The sequence below is a fragment of the Podarcis bocagei genome (genome assembly GCF_964188305.1).
Source record: "Podarcis bocagei genome assembly, chromosome: 14".
NCBI classification, from domain to species: domain Eukaryota; kingdom Metazoa; phylum Chordata; class Lepidosauria; order Squamata; family Lacertidae; genus Podarcis; species Podarcis bocagei.
The window spans coordinates 45294203-45313253 of NC_138139.1; the positions used below are offsets into that span (position 1 = coordinate 45294203).

General features: G+C 42.1%; 1 protein-coding gene across 5 annotated transcripts in view; it reads right to left on the minus strand.

Moving 5' to 3' along the window:
* RSPH10B (radial spoke head 10 homolog B) overlaps window positions 1-18634 on the minus strand; it is a 32600-nt gene extending 13966 nt beyond the window's left edge. The window contains exons 1-11 of one of the 5 annotated variants that reach the window (XM_081169435.1): window positions 18248-18634; window positions 16546-16862; window positions 14901-14976; window positions 9620-9688; window positions 9163-9336; window positions 7894-7920; window positions 7061-7146; window positions 5660-5780; window positions 3586-3762; window positions 3173-3314; window positions 1635-1756 (exon numbers count right to left, since the gene is read on the minus strand). In XM_081169435.1, the coding sequence (XP_081025561.1) occupies window positions 1635-1756; window positions 3173-3314; window positions 3586-3762; window positions 5660-5780; window positions 7061-7146; window positions 7894-7920; window positions 9163-9336; window positions 9620-9688; window positions 14901-14976; window positions 16546-16790 (1239 nt within the window). In that variant the 5' untranslated portion in view covers window positions 16791-16862; window positions 18248-18634. Of the gene's footprint in view, window positions 1-1634; window positions 1757-3172; window positions 3315-3585; window positions 3763-5659; window positions 5781-7060; window positions 7147-7893; window positions 7921-9162; window positions 9337-9619; window positions 9689-14900; window positions 14977-16545; window positions 16863-18038 lie in introns of all 5 variants that reach the window. The other 4 variants (XM_081169437.1, XM_081169434.1, XM_081169438.1 and 1 more) reach the window with 4 other exon arrangements.
* Between the last annotated feature and the right edge of the window lie 417 nt (window positions 18635-19051).

Below are 19051 nucleotides of genomic sequence, written 5' to 3' on the forward strand. Positions count from 1 at the left end.
GCTCAAGCATTTCAGTCTGCCAGAACAAATGATCTCCTGCTCCAGTGTGCTGTTCTGGGCGATTTCCTGACCCCATGCAGAGATAAATTTAAGGGGTATTGGGGGAGAGTGGAGGGAAAGCCCTATTGCACAAGCAGAGGTCCTTGTGTAGGACTTCCAACCAACAGGGCTGGTGGGTGAATCCTGCCCAGATATTAAGAGATGGACGGACTGACAAAGAGATTGAAGGTTTACATTTCCAACACTGCATAAAGGGAAGACTCACACCTTCTATACCAGGCACGTCCAATTCCCAAAAGACTGCAATCTACAGTGGTGCCCCGCAAGACGAATGCCTCGCAAGACGAAAAACTCGCTAGACGAAAGGGTTTTGCGGGTTTTGAGCTGCTTCGCAAGACAAATTTCCCTATGGGCTTGCAAGTTTGTTTCCTTTTTCTTAAAACCATTAATATCCAGGGTGCATTGCTTGAAGAGGTGCAGTTGCGACTTGACTTCGAGGAGCAACTCATAGCACGCGGTGTGGTAGCCTTTTTTGAGGTTTTTGAAGACTTTGCTGATTTTTGAAGCTTTTCCAAAACTTCTTTTGCAGCCATTTGGTAAGTTAAACTTTTAAAACTTTTTGGGGGGTTTTTGGATTTTGGGTTGGGGTGTTTGGAATTCAAGGACTTGGTGTTGGGGAGGGGTTTGCAAGAATCTGGAGGCTTGTGTGGTTTTTGTTTTTGTTTTTTTTGAATTTTTATGATTTTTTGTGACCATTGGGCCATGTTGTTGTTTTTTTAAAAAAAATTCTGGGTTTGAATTTCTGTGTGGTGGCTGGCTGGGGGAACAGTTGAGGAGGGGTTTGCAAGAATCTGGGAGCTTGTGTGGTTTTCTTTTGAATTTTTATGATTTTCCGTGACCATTGGGCCATGTTGTCTTAGAAAATGTACTGTACACTTTGCTGATTTTTAAATGTTTTTCTGTCATGTTTAGAAACTTGATTTATTGTTCCTTCAATTTTTGAAATGCTCTTTACAGTATGTGTGACTTTAAAGAGCACTTAATAAACTCTTGTTGTACCAAATTTGGCTTTGTTTGGACTTTTTTTGACCATAGGAACGCATTAATTGAATTTCAATGCATTCCTATGGGATTTCGTGCTTCGCAAGACGAAAAATTCGCTAGATGAAAAAACTCGCGGAACGAATTAATTTCGTCTTGCGAGGCACCACTGTACTCACAGTATAATAATGCCGCCTGTGATATACCCATTGTCATTGACAGGCAAAGTTGTTGAGCTTTTGGGGGGGGGATCGCTAAGGATCACACGATTGACCATGGACATCCTGCGATCAACCAGTAGATTATGATCGACTTGTTGGACATGCCTCTTCTATACAACCTGGTATCATTTTATTGATTTTGCTAAGGCAATCAAATATGGTTTTCACCCTCCATCAACTCATAGAACCTTATGGAGAGACACTTTCATTTCAGTGCCTTTTTGGGTAGGTCTAAAAACTACAACCATCAGCCTCTATTTTTCTTTCTTTGCGGTACAACTACCAAGTTGTATTTTTCTTGTACGGGTATGTTTTGTTCCTTGAAATTAAAAATCATTTTTTTAATAAAATCATAAATGTAAGCCATTTTACCTGTTTGATTTCTTCTTCCCTGTTTTCTTCCGGAAATATAGCCAACAAAGTTGATATATCTATTTCTATATCCGTTCCCAGTGCAGATGTACTATCGGGGCCATCAACAACTTTGATACTCTCTTCGCAACGGGGCAGGCGGTGGGAGGAAAGAAATCAAACTGGTAATTATTTGTTACAAAAATTTAAAGGGCAACATCAGCACAAGCAGACCTGAGGACCCCAGTAGACACCTGAAGGATTAATCAGGATGCAATCTTAACCTCATTTACCTGGGAGCAAGCCCCATTGAATTCAAGAGGACTGAGCAGACATAGTTAGGATTGTGCTATTCAAAATGTATAGAGCAAGTACAAATACCTGCTGTAAATGTAAAGAAAAATAATGTATCTTTTATCATATGTGGTGGTCATATAAGGTAATAAAAACCTTTTGGGAGATGATATATAATGAAATGGGGGGGGAATGTTTAAAATAATGTTTCTTTGAAAACCAGGAGTTTTTTTTATTAAGAATTATAGGTACCGAGATTCCAAAGGATCAGAAAATACAATTTATGTATGCAACAACAACCGCACGGATGTTATTAGCCCAGAGATGGAAATAAGAAACAATCTTGACCAGGGAGGAATGGCAAACCAAGTTGATGAACTATGCTGAAATGGCAAAACTAACTGGGAAGCTCAGGAACCAAGAGGACAAGAACTTTAAAAAAGAATGGGGGGAAATTTACAATTTATTTAAGAGACCATTGTAAGCAAATGGAAACATCAGCAGGATTTTAATCTTGCTTGTAAAGTAACAAATACGATGGATAAACGAGATGGACAAAAATGAGGAGAACGGACTGATAGGCAGTTGTAAGCGTTGAAATTAGGACCCATGGAGGAGACGGAGTCTTGAGATTCAGAGAAATCTCTTTGTATGGATTTGTAATTGATTTTGTTGTAAATTTATATTTCAAATCAAATAAAAATGATTGCACTATTAACCTTTCTCGAGTCGACGTTGTGTTGCCTGTGTTCACCTGTAGCGTGTGGTCCGTGGACTAGGGGGACAAGGCCAGTCCCCTAAATGTTCCCCTAGCACCTCCTTCCCAAAGCCCGGGAAGCTTCTGTCTGGCTTAGGGAGGGAGGTGCGATGCTCACGCCTGCAACACCCCCAGTAATTGCCCTCATAAGCTGGCCCCTCTGTTCCTAACTGTTCCCCTAAGAAAAAATTCACCACACGACACTGGTGTCTGCCATAATTCTATTCCACACATGCGATACTGAAATCCTCACAAAAATGTGCATTTCTAAACATATTCACTCTCATAAAATACATTTTTTAAATGCATTTTAACTCCAGCTGCCCTCACTTTAGTCCAGGTGCGAGGGGCCTTTAGTCTTCTAGATGTTGCTGAACTGCTGCTCCCATCATTCATGGCCGTTGGCCTTGCTTACTGGGGCTGTGGGGAGTTGTAGTTCAGCAACTTCTTTGAGGGTCCAAGGTGCTAAACACCCAAATTACTTTCCGCCACACTTCAGGCTCCTCACCGGTGCCAAAGGGACTCGTCGTCCGAATGCCACTCAGATCTTGGTTATTCATGATGTCAATTTGAAAAGATGGATATTCTGCCATATGGTCATCTATAAATTCGCCTTCATAGACACGGCCATTCTTGAACACAAGCTTACCCTGAAGGGGGGGGAAAGGGAAATTTATGTCCCCAATGGCAGAGATAAAAACAGGCTAACTACACACCAGTTAGCATCACTGTAGGCAGGATTCTGTGGGCCACACTGAATTGCAACAAAATGCTGAGAACTAGCTATTGATGGGTAGACATAGAGGCTTTGCCAGTGCTCTAATTAACCCTTTATTCTGCAGCATCACTTGTTTTACAGTTCCAGTGAGGAGGCTGAGGTTTCATGCCATGTTTCTGAGCTTTCCATACCCCAAATCTTACCATGCCTTGCTTCTTATTGTGAACCCACTGCCCATCATACATTGCTCCACTGGCAAAGAAGAACTTCCCGTGTCCATGGCGGTCCCCATTGACGAAATCTCCCACGTATTCATTCCTTAGGGGGTATTGTGATCCGGGTATTCTCTTCAGATACCAAGTGTGGGTACCATAGCCGTGCTGAAAAAGATTTTTAAAAAACCAACTCTCAGCGAGTGCACTAGAATAATAATAATAATAATAATAATAATAATAATAATAATAATAATAATAATAATAATTTATTATTTATACCCCGCCCATCTGGCTGAGTTTCCCCAGCCACTCTGGGCGGCTCCCAATCAAGTGTTAAAAACAGTACAGCGTTAAATATTAAAAACTTCCCTGAACAGGGCTGCCTTAAGATGTCTTCTGAATGTTAGGTAGTTGTTTATCTCTTTGACATCTGATGGGAGGGTGTTCCACAGGGCGGGCGCCACTACCGAGAAGGCCCTCTGCCTGGTTCCCTGTAGCCTCACTTCTCGCAGTGAGGGAACCGCCAGAAGGCCCTCGGCACTGGATCTCAGTGTCCAGCCTGAACGATGGGGGTGGAGAGGCTCCTTCAGGTATACTGGACCGAGGCTGTTTAGGGCTTTTAAGGTCAGCACCAACACTTTGAATCATGCTCGGAAACGTACTGGGAGCCAATGCTTAGGTGAATTAGGTGAACAACACCACGGAGCACTGTGGAACAGATTATCTGTTGCATTGCAACATTGCTTCAAGAACGCCTTTGGTTGAAGTAATGACGTCCCAACTTCCCAAGAATTCCCAACTTAACCAGAGAATATGGTAGAAGCTAGATGAGGAACGTCAAGATGCCGCTGGACTCCAAATCCCATCAGTCCAAGCCAACATGACCAATGGTCCATGGATGATTGGAACTGGGGTCAAAGAACATCAGGAAAGCCAGAAGTTCCCTATCCCTGATTTAGAGTGTGTCAGTTAGGAGCATTCCTGGTTTCTGTAAAATTCCACTTAAGAAAGATGGCTGCTCTCCATATAGACCAGGGTTTTCCAAACCTGGGTCTCCAGCTGTTTTTGAACTACAACTCCCATCATTTCTAGCTAGCAGGACCAGTGGTCAGGGATGATAGGAACTGTAGTCCAAAAACAGCTGGAGACCCAGGTTTCGGAAACCCTGATATATGGACCATGAATGAGTCACACGTCTAAAAGTGGGGTGCAATTTAACAAGGTAGTCCTATGATCCTTGCGAAATTATTAGCCATGGCGATCATCCGTGTAACAAGTAGCTTTCACAAATATGTTAATGAGAGCTTTACTTCTATTGCCAATTGCCGCATTGTGAGGTAATTGGGTGAGGAGAAAGAGATGGATCTCCTACCCCTCCACACTGCAGGCTAATGGAAATTGCCCTCCCATGGAGAGGATTCAAAAAACAAAACCCTGATATGGCTCCAAGTCACACAATTAATCTAATGATTACTTGAGTCCTATCTGTACCACTTAAAAAAATATTTTACTTTTTACCAACCACCAAAACACAAACAGTGAAACCCCCCCAGGCGGCTGATACATTGGATATACATATTCAATAATATACATATTCAATAATATTAAATAATAACATATTCAAATCAACCATATGTTGATTTCTATATACCTTAACACCCTCCACAAGGTTTATTTAACTTTTAACATTTTAATGCCCCAAATTATTCAAACCTACCCAAATAATTCAATATCTTCTCAAACCAATCCTCCTCTTTCTCACTGACCTTAAGCCCTTTCATTCTATGTATCTTCACAGTTAGGTATTCTAAAATTATAATATTATTCAGTTTTTTCCGCCATTGGTTCACCCCAGCTCTTCTGCATTTTTCCAATTACTCGCTATAACCTGTCTGGCTGCAATTACCATCAATTTTACCCATTTACATTCCTCTTTGGTTTTTAACTCGGTACTACTGAGGGTAATAAGAACCATTAATTTTGGCGTTTCCACATTCCTTCCCACAATTCCAAAAAAAAAAAAAATCTGTACCACTTTAACATCCAAGCAGTTCAGCCCTACCTGTATGCCATTAACCCACTGCCCGGTATATTCCTGATTCGTCGTGAGCCACCTCATTCGCCCTTCTCCATGACGCATGTCCCTCTCCCACTGGCCTTCATAGATATTTCCAGATTTATAACTAGGAAGGAAACAAATGAACAAAGAAAGCAGAGTGGCAATCCCAACGAATATTGTTTCAAAATAGACTGACATTTCATAAAGTCATTTCTGGATGATGTGAAGTCATTTCCCCAAGATGTGATGCAGCTACTAGCAGATGGCTTTAAAGGGGGAAAGAGAAAATTACAGTGGAGAAGTATATTACCCATAAAAGCTGAACGGAACCTCCATGTTTATAGGAAGTCCACCTTGGAAGGTCACTAGATTCACTCCCAATGCGAACAGCAACCTTGGAGGAGTAATTTTCATTGCAGCAAGGAAGAAAAGGTTAAATACTCCCTCCTCACCTGCTTCAATTCCGATAATTACTGCTCCCCTCAACCAGTAGCTGCTACAGTATTTGCATTAATTTTTTTAAAAAGTGCATATAAAATGAAAAGCTTCCCAAGATGCCACCTTCCCAAACTCTGATGGATTTTACATTTCAAAGGTGGGAGAGAGGTCTCCAGTATTATTTTTTCATTAGTCCTTGGCTACCCACAGTATTTAAGATAGCCCAACCAAATGCATAACACCATATTTGACAGTGCATTTCAACTTGATTCACGTTTAGAATATCTAATATGTAATTGTGGGATAGTGACTGATAAGCTCAGCTTGGAATGAGGAAACTATGAATTCTGCTTAGCCATGAAGCTCGCTTTTGGCAATTCTTAGGCCAAATCACAAGTTGCCTTGGTGGTTTGTTTAAGACTGGTCATCATTCTACGTTAAACAAACAAAATCCAGTTGCAAGGGCCATTATGGCTGGTTTCTGTTAAAATAAATGTAGTGGTACCTCTGGTTACGTACTTAATTCGTTCTGGAGGTCCGTTCTTAACCTGAAACTGTTCTTAACCTGAAGCACCACTTTAGCTAATGGGGACTCCCACTGCTGCCGCGCCACTACTGCGTGATTTCTGTTCTCATCCTGAAGCAAAGTTCTTAACCCGAGGTACTATTTCTGGGTTAGCGGAGTCTGTAACCTGAAGCGTCTGTAACCTGAAGCGTCTGTAACCCGAGGTACCACTGTATATTGTTTTGAACATGCAATCATGATAATATGTGGTTTGGTCCTCAATCTCTCCATTTAGCCTACCTCACAGTGCTGTTATGAGGACATAACGGGGAAAACCAACAGAGGGTACCTTGGCTTCCTTGATGCACATGTAATAAATGAAAATGGGAGTTTCCTGCAGATATGTGTCCTGCTGATATGTGTCCAAAGATCTGCTGAATCAGAAAGGTTGTAAAACTTACCATCTTATTCCCCATCCACTTTTTACATTGTATACGAAGTCACCTTCATACCAGGAAGAACCTTCCTTGTTGTAATAAATGGTGCCCTGAAAGCACATAATACAAGCACATTAATCAACCAGTGCCTAAACATTTGCATGGGTAAAATCTCAGTGCCTAGGGCTTGCCGATCGCATGGTCGGCGGTTCGAATCCCCGCGGCAGGGTGAGCTCCCGTCTTTCGGTCCCAGCTCCTGCCCACCTAGCAGTTCGAAAGCACCCCTATGTGCAAGTAGATAAATAGGGACCGCTTTATAGCGGGAAGGTAAACGGCATTTCCGTGTGCTGCTCTGGTGCTGGCTCGCCAGAGCAGCTTCGTCACGCTGGCCACGTGACCCGGAAGTGTCTCCAGACAGCGCTGGCCTCCGGCCTATTAAGTGAGATGGGTGCACAACCCTAGAGTCGGACACGACTGGCCCGTACGGGCAGGGGTACCTTTACCTTTACCTTTTAAGGTAAAGTGTACATTATAAATCCATGAAAATGACACCCAAAAGCTCATTATACTGTACGCATGTCAGGAAAAAAATGCATACAAAAAAGTGCAGGTTAGGAGGAAACAGCATTAAAATGGTCATAATTTTTCAGGAGGACTGAAAACTAATGTGGAAATATGGAGAACCAAAGGCTGGGAAAAACTGAGAAACCAAAACAGTTAGATTTGCCCAATTTCAAAACCAGCTTGTGAGGCAGTGGTGTTGGGAGGAAGCATGTTGGAATGGAAATTAGTCCTGCAAATATGATTAGTGCTGACCATTGTTGCTTTCAGTCTATGGACAATATGTAACTGATTACTGTTTCCGTATTTGCATTTCCTTTGCACTGAAATGAATGGAATGGGGGTGGAAGCGTATTAATTATTTAAAATTCAGCCACAGTGGACAGCAAGAAGAATAACGTGGGTTTTTTTGTCTAAAGACAACATGCAGCAGTATGGAGATTGTGCTACATTTGACTGACACAGGTCAGAATGGAAACCATGCCATCTTGCTTCCTTGCACCTGGCACACATTCACTGGAGCTCGGCTGCTGCTACCTACCATAATTAAAAGGTACGTCTCCTTAACAGGGGGTCCAGAAGAGGCTGAGAGCCTCCTCAAGTCTGGATCTGGCCCGGTTTTGTTTGCTTTTTAACTATGACACCAATCGCAAAGTAGAAAACTCACAAAGAGTGAAAGGAGGACTGCTATCAGTCACCTTGTCATCATCATCATTTTTAATTTGTATACAGTGGTACCTCGCAAGACAAATGCCTCGCAAGACAAAAAACTCGCTAGACGAAAGGGTTTTGGGTTTTTTGAGTTGCTTCGCAAGACAATTTTCCCTATGGGCTTGCTTCGCAAGACGAAAACGTCTTGCAAGTTTGTTTCCTTTTTCTTAACACCGTTAATACAGTTGCGACTTGACTTCGAGGAGCAACTCATAGAACGCGGTGTGGTAGCCTTTTTTGAGGTTTTTAAAGACTTTGGTGATTTTTGAAGCTTTTCCAAAACTTTCCCGACACCGTGCTTCGCAAGACGAAAAAAATCGCAAGACGACAAAACTCGCGGAACGAATTAATTTCGTCTTGCGAGGCACCACTGTACCGTCTTTCTATCTTACAATACTCAAGGTGGTTTACAAGCTGAAGAAACAAAAAATGGACACCTTATAACAATCTAATGCAATACAAAAATGTGATAATAAAATATAACTTTAAAATAGGTAACCTATATCAAAAAGTAGCATTCAACAATCACTAGAACAGTATTAAATAATAACATATAAAAGTTAAACAGAAATCCACTCAGCAGTTATAATAAATAATTTCTAAACTATAATCAATAAAACAATGGTAAAACACAGTACATAAAATACAAATTGAGAAGCAGAGATTAGAGGGTGGAACAAGGCAGGTGGAAGGAGGCCTTGCCTCATGGAGTCTCTCCCCTTTCAGGCAACTCAGCAATTCTTAAATCTGTGTCTAGACTTGGTAGCAGCTCTGAGCGCAGGACAGGCGAGATCTTCCTGCCCCAGATTCCCCCAGCAATCCAGGCGATGCTTCAGCCATGGTGCTTTACTTACCTTGCCATGCCTTTTGCCTTCGACCCACTGGCCAATGTACGAAACAGGGTAGGTGCCACACTTGTACATGCCAAAGCCATGCCTGATCCCGCTCTTTACCTCTCCGTCATAGATGCTGCCATCTGGCCAGGTGTAACTGCCATGATGCATTTGTAGGTTCTTCACAAAGTTTCCCTAGAGAGAGGGGTGAGCGGAGGAACAAAAGAGATTCACAGCTAGAACAAGTGATCTCGTGTTTTACCTGGAAATTTATGCATTATACCTTTTCATAAAAAATATTGAAAAGTATGGTTTATTAAGCCCAGGTTCTCGGTTTATCACTACAAACAAGCAGAGACATAAGATTTAATATACACATATGGAAATTATCCTTTGGCCAAGAGTCTAAGATATGTACTTGCAAGTTAAGGGCCGTCAAGGTAGTTGCAATGATGCTCCATTTAACATGACAGTTTACCTCATACTTCACTCCATCAGCCCATGTGTATGTTCCTTGTCCATGCATGAGGCCTTCAGAAAACATGCCCTTCAAAATGAAACACAGATTTCAATCAATCAATCAATCAATCAATCAATCAATCAATCAATCAGTGTTTATTACAGCCAACGGCCAGCATATTTAAACCAGAATTGCTGCATAATTCTCTACATAAACAATAAAAACAATCAGTCTGGGGTTAACAATCAATATACTAATTGTTGTTGTTTAGTCGTTTGGTCGTGTCCGACTCTTCGTGCCCCATGGACCAGAGCACGCCAGGCACTCCTGTCTTCCACAGCCTCCCGCAGTTTGGTCAAACTCATGCTGGTAGCTTCAAGAACACTATCCAACCATCTCGTCCTCTGTCGTCCCCTTCTCCTTGTGTCCTCAATCTTTCCCAACACCAGGGTCTTTTCCAGGGAATCTTCTCTTCTCATGAGGTGGCCAAAGTATTGGAGCCTCAGCTTCAGGATCTGTCCTTCCAGTGAGCACTCAGGGCTGATTTCCTTCAGAATGGATAGGTTTGATCTTCTTGCAGTCCATGGGACTCTCAAGAGTCTCCTCCAGCACCATAATTCAAAAGCATCAATTCTTTGGCGATCAGCCTTCTTTATGGTCCAGCTCTCACTTCCATACATCACTACTGGGGAAACCATAGCTTTAACTATACGGACCTTTGTTGTGGGAAAATGATTGCTTGTACATAAGAGCATGAGCAGAGTTCTTATTATTGCAGAGTGATTTTACAGCACGAGATATTGCTAAGAGCATGATGAGCACGTGAACACCTCATGCTAGACTAATGATTGGCTCACGTAGCATAACACTCTCTTTGTCTGTGGGCAAAAGCAAGGTTACATTCCTTTGATTTGGTACCTTTGAGTACCAGGCAGAGCAAGCGCTGTGCTGGAGGAGAGAGGATGATTTATTTCTTACTGCACACAATAAACATGGCACGGCTGAAGCCAAAGCTTTTTCTTCAAGTCATCTTGGTGTGAGACTGATTTCTTACTGATTTTCTTACTGATGTCGAGCTGGATTCTCGACATTTGGTGCCCCGTGTGACTACCTTTGGACTCCACGTTGTTTCTCATCGTTCAGCGCTCACCACGTGTCTTTCATCCACTATGGATCCCGGTGAGTGCTCCCTTGGTACCCCGTGTATGTGATTCTGGACTACGTTAAGGACTTATCAGCACTCATCTCGCCCGGCAAGGGCTGCAGACGCGTCGTTCATCCACCTAGTGGATCCCTGGTGAGTGCTCCCAACCCAACCCCCCCTTTCTTTTGCCATTATGGGGCAGTCTCTCTCTCCACCACAGAAAAAGTTTTTTGAAGACCTTAAATCTCTTTTGGCCAGCAACAGCCTTCTTGTCTCAGATGCTGATATCGTGTCTCTTATAGAAGCATTGGATATTCACTGTCCCTGGTTTCCTCAGCATGGGAATTATAGTTTAAAAGACTGGGAAAAGATAGGACAATTTTTCCAAAACCATCCTCAGATTGATGTCAGAGTTTTACATGCCTGGACTGAAGTTTACACAGCAATGTCCAGTTTGACTCCAGCCAATCTCCTTTTGGCTGCTGCATCTGTTTCTTTGCCTGCCGACTTTCCATTGCTATATCCAGCATTGCCTTCTTCTGCTGTATATGCCCTACCAAAGGCTCCTGTCGTCCCTCCCCTGCATTCTTCGCATTCAGCACCCCCCATTTCCACTCCTCTCCAAGAAGAGACTCTTTGTACTGCTGCTGTTGCTGCCTTTTGATTCTGATACTCCAAATCTCTTTCCTGTGATTGCTCCTGCACCCCCAGCCCCCGTCATGCTGACCCAAACCGATGTTCTCGATGGGCTGACGGGAGGAGGCAATTTTCTTCCTATTGCCCAACAGTTGGCCCTTGATCCTATGTATTGGGCAGCCACCACAGCCTCAGCCCAAGAGGCTCTGGCCTCTGTCACTGATGACAAGAATGAGCGCGATGGCCGATGTGGAAGCATCAGACAGGGCCTTGCAAAGCCCTATGGACAATTTGTTGATCGCTTGTATAATACCTTCAAGCGGCAAGTTCAGGACCTGGCAGCACAAGACCTGACTGTACGCCAGCTTGCGTTCACTAATGTAAATGAGAACCATAAGCAAGCACTGTGCCCTTTGATGACAACATCAAATATAGCCATTGCTGATATCCTTACAGCCTGCCAGTCAGTGGGCACTGAGATGCACAAAGCTCATCTTTTAGCCACGGCCTTGTCTTCCGCCGTGTCCCAAAATCCTGCAAAGGATAAAACCTGTTGGCTTGACAGTGGCTAAAGAAAAAATCCAGCGGACTTTACCCATTACGTACCTGGGACACAAGCTGACAGCATCTGCTGCCATTCCAGTTACGCCTCAACTACAGTTTCCTGATCATCTTAAATTGGTGGATTTACAACAAATTCTTGGACAGCTGAACTGGATAAAGAGTTAATTGGACCTGCCCACCTCCACTTTGTCTCCACTATTTTCTGCCCTTAAAGGACATAAGGATCCAGCAGACAAGATCACAGTCATTTCTTTTGATGCAGTCAACCCTAGAGGCCTGCATCCCCTGGCAATTTGGCAAATGGATGTCACCCACACGCCTTCTTTGGCTCCATTTTCTAAGGTACATCTCACTGTGGACACTGCCTCTGTGTCACCACGTTTCATTGGGCTTGGATTTTTGACTCAGCAGTACAAGGAGCAATACATCAGACTTATTTACAGCAAATGGGCTCCTGTATCTGCAGAAATGGTTGTGTGACTTCTTCTGGATTATGGTTTTTACATGCCAATAATCGAGCCACGAAATATCACACAGGTTGCTCGGAAACAGCCATTGGAATAATTTACCATTCTCATCCTTATTGGCATCACTTGGATTTTACCCCCCAGATATTTTTTTTTCCTCCTCCCTCAGGAGTCCTGCCTTATGATGTGTTCCCCTGAGCATGTACAGAGGGCTGTCTTGGAACTATTGTGGACTCTTGGCAAGGGAGGGGTGAGGGGATTTTAGTGTGTTCCAGTTGTTTCATTTTTGTGCTTTGGCATGGTTCCCGGACAGAAAGCAAGTTGCAATATGTTTCTTTAACAGGGCCTGAGAAGACAATGGGCTCTGTTCTCGACCTTGTTGCAATCTTTTTAGTTACAGCAAGCGGAATATGCTTGAAGCGAAATATGCTTGGCTAGTGCCTTTTAGCTGCTGAGAAAAATGATTTTAAAAAGCTTCTCAAAGCTTTCAGCTTTTTTTTTGGTGATGGTATTCTAGCATTCCAGTAAATGCTTCATTTAAGATTAGCAATAATATGAAGGACAATCGTATAAGTTTATCGCCTGTGTTTTGTTGCTTGCAGAAATAGTGCCTTATTGTTTTCGTTTCAATCATAATAGAAGTATATTTTTAGGTCATTATCCATATTATAATTGGACCTATGAGTATGTTAATGGATCTTCTTATTTTTTTTTAATATTACCACTATAAGTGATAGGCCGAAAGTCTCAGTTACTAATGTCACAACTTACATGATTTATGACCAACAGGCTGCGTGTAGAGATTTTTATGTTTGGTTCAACTGGATGAGAAAGAGCAGTAAATCTACATGTTTGCTTCAATCTGATTTATGGTTATTCTGTGGCAAATTGGACCGAAGCTTTGTTTTTAATTCTATCATCTTTGTTTTAAAAATAATTAACAAAAACAAAAAAAGTCAGAAATGAGAGAAGTTGCTTTATAAACTTTTTATGCTTTAAATGTAATCCTTGCCTCTAAAGGTGGAATTTATGTCTTAATTCATTCTCATTGTTGTATGTATATAACTGATCAATCAACCAATATCTCCACTACTATTGATTATATGGAACAAATGATAACCCATAATCCTTTGAATCCGCCTGAAGGTTTTGATCCATGGGATTGGTTATTTTCTTGGTTACTTAATGGATTATGGTTAAGAAATTTATTATTGATTGTAATTGCATGTATTGTTGGTTTTATTATGGTTTTGTATTCAATGCTTGCTTTTTTTTTTGATTTCCCAATATATTGCATGGTGGTTTCGACCACGGCCCACCACAGGGCTTACAAGGGGAATTTATGTTGCAAAATATAAATGCTTAGGTAATGGGAATGCGATTCTGATTAAGATTCCCTCTTATAATATAAACAAGAAAAGAGGGCATGTGGGAAAATGATTGCTTGTACATAAGAGCATGAGCAGAGTTCTTATTATTGCAGAGTGATTTTACAGCACGAGATATTGCTAAGAGCATGATGAGCACGTGAACACCTCATGCTAGACTAATGATTGGCTCACGTAGCATAACACTCTCTTTGTCTGTGGGCAAAAGCAAGGTTACATTCCTTTGATTTGGTACCTTTGAGTACCAGGCAGAGCAAGCGCTGTGCTGGAGGAGAGAGGATGATTTATTTCTTACTGCACACAATAAACATGGCACGGCTGAAGCCAAAGCTTTTTCTTCAAGTCATCTTGGTGTGAGACTGATTTCTTACTGATTTTCTTACTGATGTCGAGCTGGATTCTCGACACTTTGTTGGCAAGGTGATGTTTCTGCTTTTTAAGCTGCTTTTTAAGATGCTTTTTAATATACTAATTAAGTGTACTTAAAATACGTATCCAGAGAAATAAAGCACCATAAAAGCTTAAAAGATTTAGCTAAGAACTATAGCAGTTTGTGATTATTTATATAGCTGTGTTTTGTCAACTTCCAAACAACAAAACAGTAGGAAAATAGGGATATCTAAACACCTGAAAGAGAATTTCTGGGGGGGGGGGCTGAGAAACAGTCCTGTCTGAAACCCTGGAGAGAGATTGTATTATATTGTAATCAGCTCTGTGATCCTCAGATGAAGGGCAGTATAGAAATACTATTTTAACACTCATGTCTTCCTACAAAGAATCCTGGGAACTGTAGTTTGTTAGTGCTGGGAATTGTTTGGAGACTCTTAACAAACTAGAGTTCCCAGGATTCTTTGGAGGAAGATGTGAGTGTTAAAATAGCATAAAAGTTCTTTAAAGGTATGCTGTGGACATGACCTTAACTCACATTTGCTGCCTGAGGAGCAACTTAAATCTAGAGTCTAACACTAGCAGTTTCTTGGTAATTGCACCACTACAGCCATGGAGTAGTAAAAGCAATAATCTGAGCCTAGCTCACAGATTCAGGTCACCCTCCCCCCAAAAAAATATTACATACAGAGCCCACCATCAAATGTACTCACCTTGTATACATTGCCTCCTTGAAAACGAGCTGTTCCTTCTCCCTCATATAACCCACAGATTTTTTCTCCTTCGTAGCTACAAGGTGGGGGGGGGGATACTTAAGATTAAAATTAACTGGTATTGAATAAATCCATATAATGAGCAGACAAAATAATTTCAAGCATGAAATAGAAGCATTAATCTATATCAAATTGTAAAACAACTTTTCTCACCAGGGTACATCAGTGGTGGAGAAGGTGCAACTAGTAAAGTTTTCACCTAAATGCAGTTACACACACACACACACACACACACACACACTGGGTTTTTTTTTTTACTCTTTGGGGGTTGAGAAACTTCTGCAACCAGTTGTGGTATTCTGCAGAAGGCCATCCCACTCTCCCTGCTTCCCCAATAAAGGGACAAAATGGAGCAAAAACAGAGAATGAGTAATTTATTTTAACATTTACAGATTCCAACCAAGATAAAACTTGGTATTAATTATTCATTCTAACATCACTGAAGTCTTGGAGGTGTAAGGTTGCAAAATGGAATGGAACCCCCAGCAGATGCAGGGATGAAAAATATTGTCTTAGGGCATTAAGGTAAGCAAAAGATACAACAACTCTCTCTCAGAAACCAGCACAGAGTCATCTAATTAAATAGATTCCCAACCTTGAAGCAGGCACAATCTTTTTATATTTGTCTGAAATTTACAAATTGTCCTGAGCCCTTGGATTAAAGAGGGTAGGTCTGCCATGCATCCGGGATTTCAAAGGCAGAATTGATGTCCAGGGGAAATTTCTGAAATGTGGTGTCCTGGTTTTTTACTTTTTGAAATATGTCAAACCTAAAGTAGGGGATATATTAGCAAATAAACTAAAAATACATATATTATAATTATTATATTATAATTACCTTGCTCTGTTTACACTGCCAGAAAGAAGAGGACACAGCCTCTAATTAGCTAGTAAATTGCAAGATCGCATTTTCAATGCCATGTAAACCATCTTTATACTACTTTAACAGTAGTATAAAGTACAAAGTACTACTTCAACGGTCATACCCCCACCAAAGAATCCTGGGAAATGTAGTTTGCTAAGGGTGCAAAGTGTTGTTAAGACACCCATCATAGAGCTATATTTCCCAGGATGCTTTGAAGGAGCTATTAAAGTAGCATGAGAGTTCTTTAAATGTATGCCTTTGCCATGAACTTGATAAATTTAAGCCTGTTATTAACCTTAGATACCAGCCACACAGGCACGCGGGTGGCACTGTGGGTTAAACTACAAAACCTAGGGCTTGCCGATCAGAAGGTCGGCGGTTCAAATCCCTGCGATGGGGTGAGCTCCCATTGCTTGGTCCCTGCTCCTGCCAACCTAGCAGTTCGAAAGCACGACTGCGAGTAGATAAATAGGTACCGATCCAGCGGGAAGGTAAACGGCGTTTCCATGCGCTGCTCTGGTTTGCCAGAAGCGATTTAGTCATGCTGGCCACATGACCCGGAAGCTGTACGCTGGCTCCCTCGGTCAGTAAACCGCGATGAGCACTGCAACCCCAGAGTCGTCCATGACTGGACCTAATGGTCAGGGGTCCCTTTACCTTTACCTGCCACACATACATAGTCTAAGTCCTCCACCCCCCACCCCAGTCCTTCTAGTTTACCTTTCAACGATGAGCTGAGTCAGAATCGGTTCCTCATACTCAATGGGTTCTGTGGGTGGAAGGGCCACTGCTTCTTTCACCTCTTCTTGGGGAACTGTTTGGGCTGCTGCCAGTTCATCCACTTGATTTACAGCCGGTGGGATGTTCTGTGCAGAAGAAGAAGGTTCTACTGAGGGCTCGTGTGCGGGAGGAGGAGGCAAAGACTTTTCTCCTTTCTTACTGTCTCTCTTCTTTTCTTTACCCATTGCAGCTGAATTGTACCAAAATCAGGACTCCCTAGATATCTTGCCTCCTTCACTTTTCAAACTTTACAGATCCTGTAAAGGGAGAGAGGGGATATATATATATATATTCTGTTGATAAACATGCCTGATGACACCTTCCTCTACCTGAGTCCAACAAAACAATCACACTCTTAAGCACCTGGTGAACAAGGGAGTTGAAGCACCGCTTGCCATCAGCCAACACCAGGCATAGGCAAACTCGGCCCTCCAGATGTTTTGGGACTACAATTCCCATCATCACTAGCTAATAGGACCAGTGGTCAGGGATGGTGGGAATTATAGTCTCAAAACATCTGGAGGGCCGAGTTTGCCTATGCCTGGCCAACACCAAGGGAAGCATTGGCTTATCATGGGATAGAGCATCACTGCACTAGGAAACAAGAGCTTAACACATAATCTTAAAACAATAGTGTAAGTCAAGAGACAGAGGCTATGATCCAGCTGTCGCTACCACTCTACAAGGTGGCATTTACATGGGAAGAGGGTTATCAGAAGAGGTATCAAGGGCAATAAAAAGAATTAAGGGAGGGGCAAACAGAGCTCTAAGAATAGAGGGCCTGTCAGCCACTTCCTATAGGATTTCCTTGTTTTAATTCAGACAATAACTGAAGTCATAAATAACATTCTTCACATAGGATTGCTACCGGAATTCAGGAAAGGAGGCGAAAATCATTGTTTTTTGCCAAACCAGACAAGGCTCCTGCCCTTTTAATTTTGTATAAGTCAATTTCATACTTAAGTAATGAACATAAAAGTGTGTTCATTTTAGTGGGAAAAATAAAAATGAACACATATGCAACGTGGTTAAGCAGGCTTCTGTTTAATAGGGAAATGGCTGTTTGGAAAGGAGTCGAAACCTCTCCAGTTGAGTTCACCCATGCCACAACACAGGTGTTTTTGTGTCCCGTCCCAATTGTTACTCTGTGGCTTTTTTGGCAGCATAGAACACAGTTGACCATATAGAGGTGCTTGGAGATGAGAGCTTATTGTGTGAACAGTGCTCCTCATGATATTATTATTATTATTATTATTATTATTATTATTATTATTATTATTATTATTATTAATTGCAGCAGCCACACGCAAAATAGCCAGTTCATATCCCACTCCCTTCAGATTTATCTTTTCTGGGAAAATCCAGTTTAAACAGACACACACACACACACACCTCTGTTGTGCTTGTGACCCGTTTACGGCAACTGAACAAACCTTCTCCAACATCAAGTCCCATTCTGGAAGCACGATGGATCTAGTCCCTTAGTAATGGCATTTTTAAAGCTATCTTAAAAAAGGATTTTATTTAAAAAATGAATTGCAGTCCACATATTTGGAAGACGCAAAAATTCTTCAGGCTGGGGCTGCTCAAAAGTACCTCCCTCAGACTTGGATGGGGCTGTTGGTGTCCATCGCTTACTCACACAAGCAAAAGGACAGAGAATTTCTAGCCTCCAACCTCCAGCAGAAACACTCTGCAGAGAGATTTAAGTAGCAACAACAGCAGCAGCGGTTGCAGCGTCTTAATCCCGGACAGTTACCATAGTAACCACTCTCAGGGCGGGAGGGGGAAGAGGAGAGTATTTATTCCTCTTAAAGGGACCATCACCTATTAGCCTATTGCCACAGCCTCCTTAACAACAACAAAAAAGCTCTATGCCAGTGGTGGGGGTGCCCAAACGGGCACTGATGGGGCAGAAGGAAGAGAAACCAACAGTGGGTGGAGGGAAAGCCAATTATTGGTTGTCCAATTATTGGTTGTCCAGCTTTGTCCACATTTTCCTCTCGGCTCAATTCTGTTAAAGGCCACATCCACACCACACATTTAAAGCGCTATGATACCACTTTAAACAGTCGTGGATTCACCCTGCAAAGGATTCTGGGAGATGTAGTTTGTTAAGGGTTCAGAGAGTCCTTAGAAGACGCCCCATTCCCCTCACAGAGTTACAAGTCTCAGAGTTTCCTGTGAAGCACGAATGACTGTTAAATCCACTCTGGGAATTGTTTCTCTGGGAGGGAAATAGGGGGCCTCTTAGCAACCTTTATAACTCGTAACAAACTACATCTCCCAAGAACCTTTGGGGGAAGCCATGACTGTTTAAAGCTTTAAATATACAGTGGTGCCTCGCAAGACGAAATTAATTCGTTCCGCAAGTTTTTTCTTCTTGCGAGTTTTTCGTCTTGCAAAGCACGGTTTCCCATAGGAATGCATTGAAAATCAATCAATG